Source organism: Trypanosoma cruzi, genomic scaffold, assembly GCF_000209065.1.
Source record: "Trypanosoma cruzi strain CL Brener 1047053516313 genomic scaffold, whole genome shotgun sequence".
Classification (NCBI taxonomy): domain Eukaryota; phylum Euglenozoa; class Kinetoplastea; order Trypanosomatida; family Trypanosomatidae; genus Trypanosoma; species Trypanosoma cruzi.
This window is the reverse complement of record NW_001849516.1, coordinates 53,459-70,785: the sequence shown is the minus strand read 5'-3', so window position 1 is coordinate 70,785 and position 17,327 is coordinate 53,459. Positions and strand designations below refer to the sequence as shown.

At 48.2% G+C, this 17,327-nt stretch overlaps 7 protein-coding genes across 7 annotated transcripts, besides 16 other annotated features; all 7 read right to left on the bottom strand.

Moving 5' to 3' along the window:
- Positions 1-7,150: part of a sequence feature (heterozygous, non-Esmeraldo-like haplotype) that runs on past the window's edge.
- Positions 36-839, bottom strand: Tc00.1047053506195.180 (hypothetical protein, conserved; the record flags this gene model as incomplete). Its single annotated transcript, XM_814018.1, has 1 exon — positions 36-839. The coding sequence occupies one exon, from the start codon at positions 837-839 to the stop codon at positions 36-38; it is 804 nt and encodes a 267-aa protein (XP_819111.1).
- Positions 989-1,053: a sequence feature (T-rich).
- Positions 1,718-1,768: a microsatellite.
- On the bottom strand, positions 2,265-2,855 carry Tc00.1047053506195.170 (hypothetical protein, conserved; the record flags this gene model as incomplete). Its single annotated transcript, XM_814017.1, has 1 exon — positions 2,265-2,855. One exon carries the CDS (start codon positions 2,853-2,855, stop codon positions 2,265-2,267), a length of 591 nt encoding a protein of 196 aa, XP_819110.1.
- Positions 3,139-3,182: a sequence feature (T-rich).
- Positions 3,359-3,394: a sequence feature (AT_rich).
- Positions 4,067-5,533, bottom strand: Tc00.1047053506195.160 (hypothetical protein, conserved; the record flags this gene model as incomplete). The annotated part of the gene is made up of 1 exon (XM_814016.1): positions 4,067-5,533. The coding sequence occupies one exon, from the start codon at positions 5,531-5,533 to the stop codon at positions 4,067-4,069; it is 1,467 nt and encodes a 488-aa protein (XP_819109.1).
- Positions 5,697-5,723: a microsatellite.
- Tc00.1047053506195.150 (hypothetical protein, conserved) lies at positions 6,016-7,893 on the bottom strand (the record flags this gene model as incomplete). The annotated part of the gene is made up of 1 exon (XM_814015.1): positions 6,016-7,893. One exon carries the CDS (start codon positions 7,891-7,893, stop codon positions 6,016-6,018), a length of 1,878 nt encoding a protein of 625 aa, XP_819108.1.
- Positions 7,151-7,611: a sequence feature (areas merged during assembly that could not be assigned to a particular haplotype. This can correspond to areas where the two haplotypes were merged or to regions with more than two copies in the genome that were merged during assembly.).
- Positions 7,612-12,250: a sequence feature (heterozygous, non-Esmeraldo-like haplotype).
- Tc00.1047053506195.140 (hypothetical protein, conserved) lies at positions 8,080-10,512 on the bottom strand (the record flags this gene model as incomplete). Its single annotated transcript, XM_814014.1, has 1 exon — positions 8,080-10,512. The coding sequence occupies one exon, from the start codon at positions 10,510-10,512 to the stop codon at positions 8,080-8,082; it is 2,433 nt and encodes an 810-aa protein (XP_819107.1).
- Positions 10,654-10,702: a sequence feature (AT_rich).
- On the bottom strand, positions 10,883-11,752 carry Tc00.1047053506195.130 (hypothetical protein, conserved; the record flags this gene model as incomplete). The annotated part of the gene is made up of 1 exon (XM_814013.1): positions 10,883-11,752. The coding sequence occupies one exon, from the start codon at positions 11,750-11,752 to the stop codon at positions 10,883-10,885; it is 870 nt and encodes a 289-aa protein (XP_819106.1).
- Positions 11,828-11,855: a microsatellite.
- Positions 12,251-12,513: a sequence feature (areas merged during assembly that could not be assigned to a particular haplotype. This can correspond to areas where the two haplotypes were merged or to regions with more than two copies in the genome that were merged during assembly.).
- Positions 12,514-17,327: part of a sequence feature (heterozygous, non-Esmeraldo-like haplotype) that runs on past the window's edge.
- Positions 12,788-12,812: a microsatellite.
- Positions 12,857-13,290: a mobile genetic element.
- Positions 13,513-16,446, bottom strand: Tc00.1047053506195.120 (lysosomal alpha-mannosidase precursor, putative; the record flags this gene model as incomplete). Its single annotated transcript, XM_814012.1, has 1 exon — positions 13,513-16,446. The coding sequence occupies one exon, from the start codon at positions 16,444-16,446 to the stop codon at positions 13,513-13,515; it is 2,934 nt and encodes a 977-aa protein (XP_819105.1).
- Positions 16,462-16,507: a microsatellite.
- Positions 17,139-17,232: a sequence feature (T-rich).

Below are 17,327 nucleotides of genomic sequence, written 5' to 3'. Positions count from 1 at the left end.
CCCCTCCATTTTTTTTTTTTAGCTGTTTTTCCCTTTCATTCCCTTTTCAGTTGAAGCAGCCGCCATTCTAGTTCGTCACGCGGGGTCGTCAGCGCAGGAATGATCAGCCCCGAAGGTGTCTTTATGGTGCCACTCGTAACCGATCTAACTGCCGCAGCACCGCCGGATTTCTTCTTCTCATCGACAACACTCAAAATCGCAGCGCCACTCGCGGCGGCGGCAGAGGCAACTAAAGTGTTCGGGTCACGCAGCTTTTGCTCGTCGTATCCCTCAATGCTGTATTCGGTGGCGATCATGGTAAGGTACTGCAGGCAACGCTCATTTGATGGAGTAAATATGCCTAGGCGATCAATAATTGTCTGATTCACAGAAAATTCCGTGTTATTTACACTCATCATCACAAATGCCTTGCCAAACTTCATTTCAAAAAAATTCTTAATATTCTGCAACTCCGGTGCAATATCGCCCAGACGGGCGGAGGCCCACAAAACTGAAGTGACACTTTCCTTCAGCTCCGGTGGGCAATGTATCCCGGCAGCGTTACCTTTGGTGCCCTTAACATCGGCAATCATCTGCACACGGTTAGCGATAAGCTCAAGAAAGAGCGAAAGTGCCTCCAGGCCCTCAATACTCACATCATCGCGTATGACCTGCTCCACTTTGATGCGGGCTGAGTCGTACTTCTGCAACGCGAGAAGCTCCGCAATTTGGCGCCTTTGAATCTTTACACCATTGACTAGTTTGTTCTGCTGCATGCGTACACGCGTCACGGCCATTCGAATATTGGCCTTCACCTTGACCGCGTCAAACTCTGGCTTTTTGGAGAAAAAGGACTTCATGACTGCTGCTTCAACTCCCAATGCGATGTCAATTGTTACGATTGCCCCTCAAGTTCAAGTTGTGGCAGTAATCTTGTGTGCGTGTTTGTTTGTTTTCGTGAAAGGGGACCCTTGAAAATTAGCGTCCAGACGCCAAAAGCAAAGCGCATAAGAGAAAAAAGTAAACAAGAAAAGAAAAAAAAAAAAAGAGAGACACACACACAAAAAAAAAAAACCTCAATATAACAAGCAATTGCCAAAGGCGCCATTCACTGCAGCTAATGACATGACTGCCTGCTTGCGGAAGGTTATGAGTCCCTCTTCTCTCATTCTCTTCTTCCCCTTTGCGCCACGACGGCAAAAAAAAAAACCGCCGGAAAAAACAGTCGCTGCTTCCCTCCTCTCCAAGCAACGCAAACTGCATAAGGCACAAGGAGTCCCATACGCAACAACAAAAACAACAATAAAAACGACGGCAGAAACCGTCGGCTGCAAGCTGTGCAAAAAACGCCTCTCCCACCGTCACGCGGAAAGTGTATAGACGCCCTTGTCCCCACAAACACTGCCGTCGGCAATGCCTCTCCCCAAATCTGGGATAACTTACGGCCCGTATTGGACTTTTCCGTTTCTACATGTATAAACGCATGTGCCACAGTCCGAAGTCGCACCTCTACGGAACAACCGCAAAACCGGTGAGGCGGAGGGTCAGCGTGTCACGCTGTGTGCTTCCATGGAAGCAGGCTCGTATTCCATGTGCTGCAAAATAAAATGCTACAAGATGAATGGAAGGCACTAACGTGCACACACAGAGGTGTTGAGGCAAAACAAGTAATCATGCAATAACCAAAACAACAGTATCACATCATGTGCAATAAACACACGCATACCCACACACGCACAATAGCAATAATAGTAATAGTAATAATAATAATAATAATAATAGTAATAATGGAATTAAATTAAAAAGGAAAAAGAAAAAATACAACCTCCGCGGAGCAAACGACATAACAAAAAGAAAAAATGACGTCAGGAATACAGGAGGGCATGTCATGGAACCAAAACGCTCCACATTCCCGCCCCAAATGTGTGCACTGGTATGGGAAAGAATATGTATAGATACGCAAGAGACATGAGAAGGAAAAAAAAAAAAGGTACGGTAGGAGCACGTGCAAAAGAAATATCGCCTTTTCACAGTCCCTATTGCACCTCCTCCCTCATGTGACTCTCTCATTCTCTCCCTTTGCATTGCCCCACATTTTTTTTTCTCTCTTCCTCTCGAACAGTCCATTCTGTCCTCCCTCGTTACCATCGTTGCGGTTTACTTCATCACGTCACCCAGATAAGACTTCCTCCAAGTATGCTTTCTTCCCGAGGAGAGCCATCGTGGCGCGGCACGTTACAATAATATCCACGTGGACACATGAATATGATGTTTTAAAAAGTGTTTTACTCCTCTAAAGGAGGAAGATCTTCGTAATCATCGTCATTATTCCCAGTTCCCATGGCATCGTTCTTTTCCTGGTTGTCATTTTCGCCTTTTCCTTCCAATACGCTCGAGAAAGGTGTCGGCTCTTTCTTCTCAAGCCCCTTCTGTAACATCATTTCCGACATCATATTGTTATAGTCAAAGCCCAGACCACCATCGTTTTCGCTATCTGCGTCATCGTCCTTCCAGCGTGACCAGTCCACCTGGATGTGGCAATTTCTTGTTTTTTCCTTTGTCAGTCGCGGCCAGGCGCGGCAGAGTGCCACTTCCTTCTCGTCACTGGCGTCGTTGGGCCACTTCTTCTTCAGTTTCAGCTCAATCTGCCGCGGAAGTGTCACGTGACTGCTCTCCTCTGAGGATATTTCACGAAACAGTTCCAAGACGCAGCCGTAATCCTGCCCACCGGCGGTGGCGGAAAAATGCAGCAGCCGCCCACTGCGAATCTCCACAGCGACGTTGGCAGCGTCCTGCAGCGGGATGGAGACAAAAACGTGCTCCGATCGCTGCGCCCAGAGAATGTTTGGAAACACGACTTCTTTACCCGCGGACATGATTGACAGAATACCTCTCACCCGTCCTTTCCTGCGTATTGTCTTTGCCCGTTCTGCGCTTGGCCGCCCGTAACTAGTCTGTCACTGCTGGGAGGCGAGAAAGACGGTCCTCCCCTTCTAATCGATCCCCTCTTACGCCGCGTTGAATTAACTACTTCTTCTCAACGACTGCAAAATGTCCAACTCCTCAACCCCTTCACGTACATTGACCCCGTGTGCGCGAGCCCAGCGAAGGGAACCAAAGCGCAGAAAGACACAAAACAAAAAAGGGACGCCATATATAAAAAAAAAAAACATAAAAAAGACAAGAACAACAACAACAAAAAAGTCATGCTGTCATGAACACACCAGTGATCAAAGACGTCAAAAGACCAAACATACGCACAGAGAGAGAAAGAGAAATTTGGCCCGTTTCAGCCGTTGTGGTCGGACGCCCGAAGACATCAGAAATGCACAAACTCATCTCTGCAAATGACAAAATAATACTTCGATACAAACAAATCAATAAAATTTATATTTTTTTATTTTTTTCATTTTTTCATGCTCGAATGGTTTCGTGTGGTTATGCACATGTGCGCCATTCCCCCTCAAAAAACTCTACATTTATGCACAAAAAAAGCGGTCGACGGGAAGTAATTAAAAAAAAAAGTAAAGTGCAGGACAACAATCAATAATGAAAAATGCAATATATATATATAAAGCGAAGAAAGGCAACTTGGTGTAATATTAGGGCCATCCATACAGAAACAATACAAACCTCCCTTTTTCAGATCGCTCTGTTTCCTTTTATTATTCAATTTCACTTTCAGTCACTTCACAGCACAAACTAGAAATGGAGCTGTGGGAGAGAAAATACGCCTCATCCCGACAGAGAGAGGGAGAGGGAGAAGAAGAGAAAAGAAAAACAACTTTTGCTTCTGAAAAGAATAAAAAGCAATCAAGCATACCCACAATGCACACACGTAGTGAAAAGACGCACTTTTTGTTGCTGTTGCTGTTTACTTTGCTTCGCTCTGTTCTCTCCCGCTCTTGCCTAGCCTCTCCCTTTAAATACTTTGTTGTTGCTTGTGTTTGTTGTTGTTTTCCTCGGCGTGTGTTCACTTCACTGTTCTCCTTTGCTTATGTCTTTACTTCTACAGGTCGAGCAACTGAAAATGAGACGGGTGCGGAGAGGCTCACCGCCCCATTTTCATCCACCGTATGTTGCGTGTCTAGGCGTGAACATGCCTCTTTCCACTGAACTTCGTGCTGAATCCCGATAGATCACCCTTGACAAAGAGCTCGGTGGCAAGAGGCGGCACATCCAGCACGTACACAGGACCAAGTTCGGCGTCTTCCTCCCGCCGCGTTTTACCCAATACCCTCACCGATGAATCCTGCTCAAAGCTGACCCTCACGTTAAAAACGAAGTTCTTTGTATCATTGTAAAAGCCCCACCGACCTCTTTCTTCGTCCACAAGGCGAAAAAGCAGGCCGTTTCCACGGTCCTTGAAGCATCTGTACACCTTGTCGTAGTGCGGTATGATATATTTGTCTGGACCGGAGTTCTCGTACTCGGGGAGCTCGTCTGACTCCGTTTTTTCCAGCCCAACAGCAGAAAATGTCATCTGATAGACAGTCGGGTTACCATCCGTAAGGAAGAGCTCCGTCGTGACGGGCGGCACTGTCATGACACAAATGGTTCCATCCACCACATCAGGGTCTTTCGTCACGGTAGTCTTCCTTGATGCCTTATAGACGCTCTTGGGAGGAAATTTCACCGTCACGGTAATATTGTAATCGGTTGTGTCATTGTAAAAGGCCCATTTCTTCTCATCATCGTCAATGAGAAGAAACACAAGACCGTTGCCCTTCGCCTTGAAGCCCTTCAATATTTTACTGCATGGATATGCAATCACGTCGGGATTTGGTCTGCCATTTTCAAAGCAAATGTCACTTAAGTCCTCAGGTGGAACGTTATCCAGGGGATTTGCCACAAATAACTGTCGGTATTCGCGCGGATTGCCAATAAGAAACGTCTGCGTGCGCAACGGTGCCACAGAAACTTTGTACACCACCCGTCCCTCGTTCTCAGGATCACGCTCAACCCGTGTCATACCCAGCGGACGTACGCAGCTCTTATCGGCAAACGTCACCTCCACCCCCATTGTGAAGTCCTTTGTGTCATTGTAGTAGCTCCACGTGCTCTCTCCAGTCTCCATGTTTGTCGAGACAAGGCGAAACAAGAGTCCGTTGTCGTGATCCTTCAGGCACTTGTAAACACTGTCGTACTGTACCGCCGGGCGGCCGTTTTTAAATTCAACTTCATCTGCCGGCGCTGCCTCACTGAAAAAGTCGATCTCAAACCCCTCTACATTACCCTCAAGAAAGCGCTCCGTGCGTCCGGGGTCAACCACCACAGTGGCGTTGTACCCCCATTCTTTGTTCTCCCCTTCTTCCCTCTCCGTTATCTTCGCCCGGCCTAGAGACCTTACTTTGGATTCCTTGCCAAGTCTCGCAACAACGCGGAATATCATGTCCTCCGTATCATTATAAAAGGCCCACTGCTTCTTGTCGTTCACAAGACGAAATAAAAGGCCATTGCCTTTCCCCGAAAAGCAACGAAAGACTTTGGTGAACGCAAAACCGGGCGTCCCCCGCTCAAAAAGCCCACTGATGTCGTCCACGAGATCCGTCATCGTATTTTCTTTTCCGTCGCTCTTCGTTGCAGAAAAATATATTTCTTCACCTGCGCTTTGCGTGCGCACCTGCCGTCATGCATTTGTGTGCGTGTGTTTTTGAAACACAGTCGTTTCGTTCCCCCCATAGCGTGCATGCACGCAACGCAACAAAAGTACGAAAAGAGGGAGAGAGAGAGAGAGAGAAAGAAACGAAATACAAAGAAAATCCATCGGAAATTGGCAGAGGCAACAAAGGGCAGAACAGGATCATCGACCAACGTCAAAGAAGAGCCGCGGCGACACCGCCCAGTGAAAAACAAAACAAGAAGACAAAAAAAGCAAAACGCGGAAAAACAAACTCTATCATCCACGCACACACACGCAGTGATGGAGTGAAAAGGGTAAAAAAGAAAAAAAAGGGAGGGAAAGGTCCTTTTCACCAATAATCATTGCGTCGTTTCGGGTGATACAAAAGCAGAAGAAATAAACATTTCACTACCTCACTTTTCGACTCGAGACAACTGTAGCCCCTGCTCCTGCTTTTCCACCAGCTCCTCTTGGACACGGCGCATCTCCTCCCGCAATTCCTGCAAACGCTGACTAATTCGAGTCTCCCACTCCCACTCAAGATCGTCCATGGAAACAGCATGAAAGGAAGAAAGAAGAACCTTGAACTCTAGAATGGAGTTGAGGCGCTGCTGCATGCGTGCAACATCCGCAGCTAATGTCGTGTTTTTTTCACGCAACCGCGTCCACTGATTCCATAGCGCCTCACGCTCGGCCTCCCGAAATTGCTTGACCTCTGTGAAAAGTGAGACCACCTCCAACAATTTCACCTCATCGTCGTCTGAGATCGGTAATGCAAGATGTGCTGCCAACGCGGGTACCACAGGCACCCACGGTGGCTTTCTCTTTTCTTCCCTCTCAGACCTCGCTGTGGGAACGCTATCCTGCAAAATAGCCTCCTCTTCTTTCTTCTTCGTCCTTTCCTCCAACAATTCTGTCCCTCCCAGCAATGGCAACGGCGCGCACTTCGGTGATTTGGGCGGAAAGGGCTTCCGAATGAATGAAGAGTCCCAGCAGAAAAGAAATCGCTCCACCACATCGCTGTATCGGCGGTACCTCACCAAATCCTCATTTATACGCGGCTGAATTCCACGAAGAGATTGTGGCTTCGGAGAAAGTGAAGGCGTCTCCTGCTGCATTTGTTCCATCAATTCCAACTGCTCCATTAGAAATGGGCGGACGACGACAGCGCAAACGCTCACAAGATCCCCAACAAAGTCAACGAAGTCTGAGGTTTTGTCACAGTGTTCCTGGGATGCCGTCTCTCCCTGACACGCCGTCCCCGTACCGAGAGAAGCCAACACAGCGAGTGAGCAGAGCACCGCTGGACCCTTTTTGCACACAAGCCGTCGAGCTGTGTTGCTGCGTCGGTTACCAACAAGTAACTGCCTGCCGTGATCATCGCTGGTATAGCGGTAGCTTGGTGTATTGCATCCTGTGGAATAGTTTGAAGTCGTCGAGGGACTTCGTCTAGATCGCGTAGAAACACCATTCTCCGATAAAAAAAAAAGAGCGTAGTAACAAAAACAGTTTTCGCCACAGCTACTGCTACCGCCACCACCTTCCTCAATGTCGCCCGTAAACTCATCTGTCACACCATTTAAAGCGGTCGTTGAACCACTCGCGTGGCGTCGCATCGTAGTAAACTCTTCCTGTAGAGTCTGAAGAAGAAACTGCTGCAGCACACTGCCGTAAGCAAAGGACGACGAAAGAAGTTCCTCCATATCTCTGCAGCAACCCAACCCACGCTCAATTAGCAAGCGAGCACACAAGAGCCGGCGATCTATCAATGCGTTCTGGAGCCGTGCCATTTCGGCCATCGCATTTATGACACCTGAAGAATGGGAGTTGGATAAAGAATTTTGATCAGATTCTGACTGCTGTTGCACTACTGGGCAAATCAACAAGCGCACCACCGTGAGCAATTCCTCCCGTAACAGCTGTGGCAAAGAAAAAGGTTGCTTCATGGCGAATAGAATGTTTAGTCGCTCAATGCCTTCCAAGACACAATTAGTTATCTTTGTGGCCAGCCCCGTGTTTATTGACATACCACTGCTACCATGGCCTTCAAATGCTAACAACAGGGTTACCACACGAAGTGCCTCGTAGATCACTGCAGGGGAATCTTGCATGGCCGGCAGTGAAGCGGCCTCGTCCAGGATGTTGCTGTATTCTTGAGCAGCGTCCACTAAAAAATTGGGATGAGGTACGCGCCGAGCATCATTTCCGGTGTCGTTTTCTATCGAAGTCGCAATTAACTCGTAGAGTCGCTGCAGCCGCAATGTGAGACCAGAGCCTTCCCCCGCCATCATCACGTATGCTGAAAGAGTAAAAACAAACCAAACCAAAAAAAAAAAAAAAGCCTCAAAGAAAACAGCGGCACAACCGCTTTCAACAACAGAAGCGGGAAAACGTAAAAATTTCAACAAGAATAATAAACACCACCGCCATTTCCCACCCACAACAACGAAGAATGCACACGCAAGTGCTCACACCTATCAATCCCAATCCTTCAGGTCAAACCGTGAAAGTTCGTTCAGCAGATCAATCTTGGCCCCCTCAGATTTCACAAGTTTCTCATCAATGTACCACTCCTGGTTTTCCAACGACTGCAAGGCCATTTTGCGTAGTCGTTTCTTACGCCTCATTTTCAGCTCCCCAGTGAACAAACTACGATAATTCCGCAAGCTGCGCCTTACCGTTTGCAAGTTTGCGTGACTCCATTCGTCATCTGTGCGTTCAGCCTTTACCTCTTCTCGGACGAGAGATGGAGTGTGTCCGACTGCCAAAAAGTTGCTCTCCGGAAAATTCCTTTTCGTCTTTCCCGTGTTGCTGCCAAAAAACTCATCTTCCAAGTAGGAGTATGACGGTGTCATCTCCGTCCAATGGTGACGGAGCGGAGGACCGTCCGCCGGGATGTACTCCGTGTGCTCAAAACTCTCCTCGTATGTTATTGGATTCTCCTTTGGGTCGGCAGGGGAATGATCCTTAGTATGGTTTTCATTCCTGCTGTTACCCCCATTCTTCTTGTACTTGTTGCTTTCGTTGCTGCTTGGCTTCTTCCTAAGCACAAGAAGATCCACCGCTTGGTACGTGCGATAAAAGGCGTTCAGCTCCTGCTTGATTCGATCGCGACACTGCGGGTCAGCAAATTCGCGTAGGTACGCCATGTCACAGAGAGGGAATTCCTCACCGGTGTTGCACATTCCCGCCAGCGAGTGACGACGACGCACGACCAACTCGTACGGCCCTTCCAGCAATCCCGTGACGGCATCACTAAGGGACGTGAAAGGAACGACACCACTGTCGCCGCGCCTACTATAAGAACGCAATTGAGATAATGATATGTGTTGCAAAATGTCTTTCGGATCAAATGCCACTGGAATTATAAAGGCTACATAGCCACCGTCTTTTAAAAGAGACGTCGCTTTCCTTTGCGGTTGGGTGGAACTTTCAGTGTGATCCTTCGAAGAATAAAGAAGTCGTTGCAGAAACTCGTGCAATGCAGAGAGACTAGAATGTGAGTGGTGATCCTCAGCAATCGGCGGAGAGTACTCAACGACGTTGAGTGATTCCTGCAGTAATGGCCATGATGGGAAAATTGGTTTCATGGGAGGGTGAAACACAAGAAGATCAAACGGACCAAATTCGCTTTCCGGCGCCGCAGTGACCTCAGAAAAAGAAGAAACAGAGAATTGTGGATTGTCACGCATAAAGCGCTTCCGTGCCAGAAGTCGGCGACGCGCAGCTGCAGCGGCCAAAGTACTTCTCTCCTCCATCAGGGGGCTTGCCATTTCCCCCTCCTTCTGCTTCGCCACAGACCCCAGCTCAGGAAGCAAATCGCATCGAATAAATTGCACCCGTTTCGCCACACTTGCTGCGCTGCGCCGCTCGCGCAGGTGTTCCCGGAGTGTCGCCTCCGCACTTCCCAGCGCATGCGCAGAGACGTCAACGGCAATCACGTGCTGCGCCCCAGCCCTCAAAAGAAGATCCGTCATGTAACCGCTATGGCATCCACAGTCAAGCGCTGCAAACCCAACAGTATTACTTGAGGTTCGCTCGTCACGCCAAGATGGCGGGGCAAATGGCTCAGTTGCACTCCACCATCGCATCGTATCACCCCTCATTGATGAATCATCATTCGATGTGTTTCTTTTATCGGCATCGCCAAGACGCCTTTTTCCTTCCTGAACTGGCCTTCGCCGGAGCAACCACTGCAGCAAATGCACGTACGGCATCTGCTCTGTATGTGAACTGGGACAATAAGTGCCATGCCACGGATGCAGCAAATAACCATTGCGATGCCACTCGGCACTTGTTATCCCACCACCCCATCGTACACCACGATGGTAGCGCACAAAAGACTGTACAAGTCGCATGAGTTCTACGAAGGAGACAAATTCCTCCTCCCTGCCAGACGATGGAGAGGCGGGAAACGCCATGTCCATCCACTCCATAAAACCCTCAATGATTTCTTCCTCACTCCTGGGACGCCCTTCCTTTGCCCGCCCAACGGCACGATGGAAGTAGCGCAGGAGGAACATAGGGAAATCATCTACCTCCTGCACCACGTCAGAAGGAAGAAAAACAGTCGATTGCAGCTTCACCACAAATTGCTCTGCCAGCTCTTGCAACTCCATTAGAGTTCGTGCGCCGCGGTGACTCTTACGAAGCGGCTCTCCCTCCTGCAGCCCCGCTTGAGCCGTCGGAGCAAACCCTAAAGAGATCTCCTGAATCAAGCATCGGACGTGATTTTGGCAGTCGTGAAGACTGCGGTACACCACTGGCCCGGAAGTCGTCGCAGCCGCTGTCGAGGCACGACGAAAAGAATAAGAACTCGCCGAAAATGTCACCCCACCGTCAGCGCCACTCATTGTATACATTGCCGCCTTCGCCGCATCCTGCCGCCCCAAACAAGTCAACAATTGCATTCCCCCCCTCCAAGGCCACACTCTCTCCCTTACACCTCCCGAGACCCCCCCCCCAAATCCAACTTTACCCCTTTTTCGTTTCTGAAGCGTGTGTGCGTGTTTGTGTATCGAGTGTCCTTCCTTTACATTTCATCACGTTGCATAAAAAAGAAAAAAAGTAATAATAATACTTATACAAATAAAATAAAAAGGCCAATCGAAAAAATATCTTTACAACACCAGCCAGAAGGATCCGACGTCCAACCGCATCCAATCATGACGTCACAACAACTGTCTTTAGGTTTTAGCGCTCAGCACTTCCTTAATCGTGGGAGAGAGGAACAAAAGACGCAAAGACTGAGGAGAAAAAGAAAAAAAAAACCTTTCATTGTCAACGACGGTTTTTCCTCTTGCCTTTTGCCGTCTTCTTGCCGTGTCCCTTTTGAGAGTGTTTTTTGATTTTGCGAATCTTGGCCAGCTCCTTCAACATGCGCAGACGCGGTTTTGTCTTGCTAGGTCCCTTCGTCTCCTTCCTGAGCCGCAGAAGTTCCTGCTCCACCACCGCTGGGAGATCAGAGAAGTCGTTGGCCGGAAGCTTCGGAGTTGTGGTGGTGCCGCCACTGCCGCTCGCAGCCGCCAACCCGCCAAAAAGCGGCTTCACTTCCACTGTAACAAATTCATCATCAAGGTGGCTTTTGCGGCCGGATGTTGCCTCTTCACTACCTCCTCCACGCATGGCTGTGGGTATAACGTGAACTCTCTTCCCCGCGGCGATAGCAGAATGGCGTCTATTAACGGTGACATCGGCCACGTCATTCTCCTCACGGGTGTCATGCTCGCTCTCGCTCTCGCCCTCCGCGTCACCGTCATCCTGCGGCAGTTGATACGTAAAGTTCGGCAGGATAGGGACGGCAGCAAAGCGGTTGTAAGCCTGTCGCGCCTCCTCGCGTTGTGCTCGACGAGCCCTCGCGTTCTCGCGCCTCGTTTTCTGCCTCGCGTCTACAAAAGCCTTCACACGGCGTTCGTTCTTACACTTGTGCATTGTGAGAAGATACTCGCGGCGCGCATTTTCGTCAAATTTGATCGCCCTCACCCGCCCCGAATTCCCACCGCCGGTGTTTCTATGAGCGTCCTTAGCGCCTGATTTCTTGAGACGTCTGCGTTGAAAACTTTCGAAGCGATCGACTTTGAATCCTTTCTTTTCACGCCCCTTTTTGTTTTTCCCACCATCTTCATCGAAAGCCGTTCCCCTCTTCATCATAGAGAAACCACGCGACCACGCTTGTGCACACATGCATGGAGAAGATAAACGCACACACACAAAGTGGGAACCAATAAAAAAAAAAAAGGAAAAAAAAAAAAAACATGCCGCGCCACGCATGGAATGACAAGTTCAAGAAATAAAAATAAAAAAGGATACACCAAGACAATATACCGGAGGACCAGCAGAGAGAAGGGTAATCATACGGGGTCCCATGCATGAGACCAAAATGCATGAATTATATTTCAGCAACAGTAAATAAATAAATGAATCAAAAAAGCAATAATGACACAAGTAATCACCAACTCCCCCTCAACTATATATGTATATAGCGAGACAGCAAGATAAAATGAATACAGAAGAAGAGAATATTTCACAAACAATTTGACCCATTGGCAGCGTCTCGAGGCTCTTGTGGAGTTGTACCCCCACCATAAGACCGACACAAAAACAGGGTAAATGGAGGCAGCGGGAGTATTTTCGCCTCCCTCCAAACACACAAATAAAAAACAGAAAGATCCCAGACCATCCAATGGATAGGAGTTCATAAAAAGTATTTTGCAGTCAATACGTTCCGTTTAATTCATTTTCCACGCAGCAGCCATCGTCACATCAATAACTGTATTGCAGTTGGCGTCACTGCACCTCCAGCCGTGCGTAGCGACAACGGCGTCTTTGTCGCACATTGCCAGCAGGGCGGCATGCCCATTGCACAGACGGTGCATGTCCTTTACAACGTGTGTAAGCCATCATCTTCGTCCGCAAAAAGAAGAACTGCTCTCCAAAAGGAAAAGCAAAAACGCGGGAACCAGACGGCAGCTGGAACGCCATAATACAACCTCCGCTGCACCGTGAGAGTCTCACGTGATGGGGCGTCAACTGTCGTTCATCGGTTCCCCGGCCCCATCCCTTCCTTCCTTCCACACCATCCTTCTTCCCCAAATTGAAAGGAGGCATCGTAAGAAGTTAATACACACCAGCGTGAAAAGCAAACTCATCCTCCACTCCCCATGCGGTTCAGCTACATCTCCTCTGAAAAGCAGAAACAAAAACAAAAACACAATTTCATTTAAGAACGCAGGCCTCACTCAGTCAAAACAACAGAATAATCTCCCGGGCAGCTGGCCGGATCCTGAAGTTATATCTACGGAAACCAAACAAGTCAGGAAAAAAGGTTCGTTAGTTAATTGTTTCAATGTTTTCTTTTCATTCAATATATAGAATTCTGTGGACCACTAGCATGGTCCTTTGTCCTCAGTTGGGATTTACATATTGTTACTTACGAAGTGGCAGACTTTGGGCTCCTCCAACCACAAGACACCGCCGCGTGGTGGGTATCAAGGGGGTTAGGGTGGGATGGCAAAATAAAAACAAATATTATCTGGCCTCTGTCTGCTCCCGCCCCTACAAAGTGGCATTCTTCCCAAAAGATTCATACGGTAGAGAGTATCATAAAAAATGCCTTCATTTATCAGGATGTACAAATACATTAATTAAGTTAGCCAGCTCTCCCGTGATCATTCTTTTCACAAGCTCCTAACAACAACAACAAAAAAACAACTCTTGAAATAGAATTCTTTGTACTAATTGACTTTTTTTAATTAATTCAAATATGTTTTGGGGTTACACTACTCACAATTTTTTTTCTCCTCATATTTTCAACTTCGTTTTAATTCTCACTCGCATTTTTATTTTCCCGTTTCCTACCGCGTTTCCCACGTCCCCACTAAAGAAATGCCATGGAGTAGCATTTCCCTTTCTCAATGTGCTTTTATATAAAAAATAAATGTGCGGATATCCATTGGACGCACCGTCACTTTTTGGATCTGGCGTTGCACTATCTCCACCGCTGTTAAAGAGACTTCATCGATGCTCAAGATAGTTATCCAGTGAAATTCTTTAAAGATTGTCATTAGATCCACTTCGACAGGCAACGAGCGTTCAGGGTCCTCGCTCACAGCGTAACGGTGCCCAAGACGCAAGAGCAATTTCTGCTGATCAATTAATTGCAGTGTGACAACCTGCAGGCTTGGTGGCAGCGAAAATCCAAAAGACGTGTTATACCGCGCAATTGCGGAAGCGGCATCAGTAGAAGATGAGGAAAACATGACAAGTGGCGTATAATAGTTCTCATCCTGTTGCTCACGCACACGCCGCATCGCTGTTGGTCCACTCCGTGACACTGAAAATGACAGTGTGCCGCGAACACGCAGGGGAGGGCCGTAATGATGGCCACAATTACTTGTATTTGCCATCACACAATCCGCGTAGCTTGTGACAAAGGCGGTTTCGTTTAGAGGTTCCTCCACGCCTTTAAAGTCGTCACGTAAAAGACGTCGGTGAACCACAAAAAGGACCTCACCGCTCTGAAGACTCGTGCCGCCCATTGGGGCATCAGGAAATACGTTAAACTGCGTTTGGGTGTCGTTGATGAAAAAAACCGAAGTTACTGGGTAGAAATTACCCGCCACGGGTTCCGTCTGCGTAAAGGGGTAGTCGCTGCGGTGGTCCACACGCCGACGCTGCATTTCCCTTCCGTTGCTGTCCGTGTAAAACACATCCCCGCTCTCCACGGAGGTGCGGAATCGGGCAACAAGCTCGCGGCCGAAGTTATCGTGAATGGGAATGCCAAAAGAGGTAAACTCCACATCAACAAGATCTCCGCGGAGAATTACCCGTTGAAGAAGATCTTTCCCAAAGCGTTGCTCCACAACCCCCATCCTGCGATCCACAAGACGGAGCTCCACAGGGGAATCTGTTATCGGGTTGCACGTGGCATTCGAAACAGGACGCATAATGTAGGCACCACCGGGGCTTGAACTGACAGTATCTCCATTATTGCTGATATAGTAGCACCAATCCTGTTTCACGGCCACCGTTTGGCCACTTGATCGAACAGTAACACTTTCTATTAGGCCGTTACGTCCGAACTTAAGCACGAGGGCCTCATTTGATATTTCCAAATCGTCTTCCGATGGTCGCACAAGCGAAACTAACCGGGAAGTATGCTTTTTGGTAGCAAATTTCAATTGGGGAGTAAAGAGATTTAATATTGTGAGCTTCACCAGTTGAAGTTCCACCCCTAATGTATAAGGCTGCCATTCTTTGTTCTCATTCGCATAGTCACTAATCTGCACCGGTGACTCAAACACGGAGTAACGTAAGACGCCTTCACCCGATATAATGACATCGGAGCGCGGAACAGGAATATGTACAATTGTCCGCTGGACAGAGTGAGCATTTGGGTTCCACACAAGCACATTAACAACTGCCCCTTCCTTTTCAAATGCCTTGGCAGTGGCGGAGCACACCGACACATTAGATAAGAGACAGTGCTGGGCATTTTCAAACCCAAAAGGACATCCCGAAAGCGCAGGACGTAACCGAACTGAAAGATCCTCCTTATAGGCCTCTGTGAGGCGTTTCGCGTAATCAAAGGCCACATGCTGCTTTGCTGTACCTGTTATAGCGTCGTGGTGCTGTGCAATGGCAAGAGCATCACTCAGCATTGGCACTTCACCGGTAGGCACACCGGCCAAAAACTCCACTTGTCGCGCAGCCGTCCAATAGCTGCTTAGTCGTCGCACAAGTCGCTTCAGCGCGGGGCGTGAAGAGAAGTAACCAGTCCAGTACTCATGTGGAGCACTTGCATACGGAAAGAAATCCCCTTTTTTGGTGTCGTACACAATACCCTTGGAATGTTCTTCACGTTTTGCCATTGCGTACTCGTACGGGGTGGAGTAGCGCACTTCAAACTCCCCATCAGCGTTGACGATTTCAATGAGTCTATCCATTTTGCCAAACCACAGCTCACTTGCAAAATAGTTAAAGTCACAGCCCATGGTCCACATGATATTCTTTCCACGCGTCTGTTCCACATTCCTTCGTACCTCCTCCTTGAAAAGCTCAAGTATAAAAGGGATGTTGTAATTTTCGGAAGATTTATCTTCAACAAAATTGAGTGGGTCAGTATTTCTTACAGCGCTCATCCAGTAATCCACAACATCCCACGAAAATTTACTCGGGGGGCAATAAGTTTGGTGAAGATTTATCTCCGCAAATGTTTGCAGCTCTGGCAGTGAAGGGCTCGGCTGCCACCAGAACTGTCGTCGTCCCGTGCTTGCACGGTACTCAAAATCCCGGTAGTCCACACGGGCAAAGAACGTTCCAACAAGCCCTGCGCGGGCCGTTAGCATCGCCGCCTGCGTGGCACTGTGGCCAAACGGGTCGACCTGCCACCCCACGCGGGGCACAACCTTCAGCTCGCGCCACAGCCAGCGGTGACCAATAGTTGTCTGATCGATCATGTCAATGAAATGTGTGGTGGCCTCATCGTGCATGCACCACCCTCCATTTGCGAACTGTAGCTGGCCTTTGGCAACAAGATTCCGCACAGTATTCCGCATTTCCTCCCCCTGTTCCTTCCACCACCGAGAGAAGAAACCAATCTCAACATAGGTGAACTTTCTCCTGGGATTCAACAGTAATCCGGCAATCACGCTGGAGATAATGCCATTCACATCTGCTACCTGAATAGTGTTGTTCAGGCCGTATTGATACTGTTCCACCGTCTTCAGCCACCCCATGTCGTCATGGGTGTGCGCGACAAGATGTACGGTGTGCTTCGCGGAGACGGAAAAAGCCAAAATAAGGGCGACAATAAAGTACGCAAAGAGCGCCGTAAGCAACCGCATGTTGCAATAGAGCCAATAAATTTATTATATATACGTAGATATATGTAGATATATATGTATACGCTGATAATCCGGTGAAAGAGCGCCTGTTTCCTTACACACTCATTTAAAATAATAAAGAGAGAAAAAATAAAAATATCGGCCGGTGTCTCAGTAACAGCAATGAGCAGAAACATTTTTCAAATCCACACGCACAAAGGTTTATATGTACTTCAGCGAAACGAATAACGGGCTTCAGAGGCCCTCAAGAAAATCCAGCGGGATGCACCCACACCAGCCGACCCTGCACAATGGCAGCAATGCGGTGCGGCAAAACAAAAAAACTACAAGTCCCAAAAATACACGCCCAGCTTAAGCCGCCATCCTCAGTCGCCATCATGAAAAGGCGATTGCCAGGCAGACACAAATTTCCTTTGCCCATTTCTCTCTCAGCGTCAATAAACTAAAAAAATATCGCTGCCCAAAAAAACAAAAAAGAAAAAAACGACGCAAGGCACCCACCAGCGCAATTTGTTGTCCAACTCTCAAATGGAAAAAAAGAGGACTTCACTTCCAGACAACGGGGGTCAGTGCAACAGCGCCAGGGAGTGTCTGCAGCACGACTAGTGGCTGCCTGGAACATGACCACCCGTCAACTGCACCGCAATGGGCGGAGTCGTCGCCGGTCCAAACGCTAGTCATCCCTCGGACTGAAAGAAACAAAAAAAAAAAAAAAGGAAAGAAGAAAGAAGAAGAGAAATAAATCAGAAAACCACACACACAAAAAAAAAAAAAAAGCCAAAAAAAGTTCAAAGAAGAGCGGCAGTGTGACACCATGACATCGTGTTGTTGACAAAGTCACGGATAAAATTAGTTTATCGCATAAAACCCACGAATTAAAC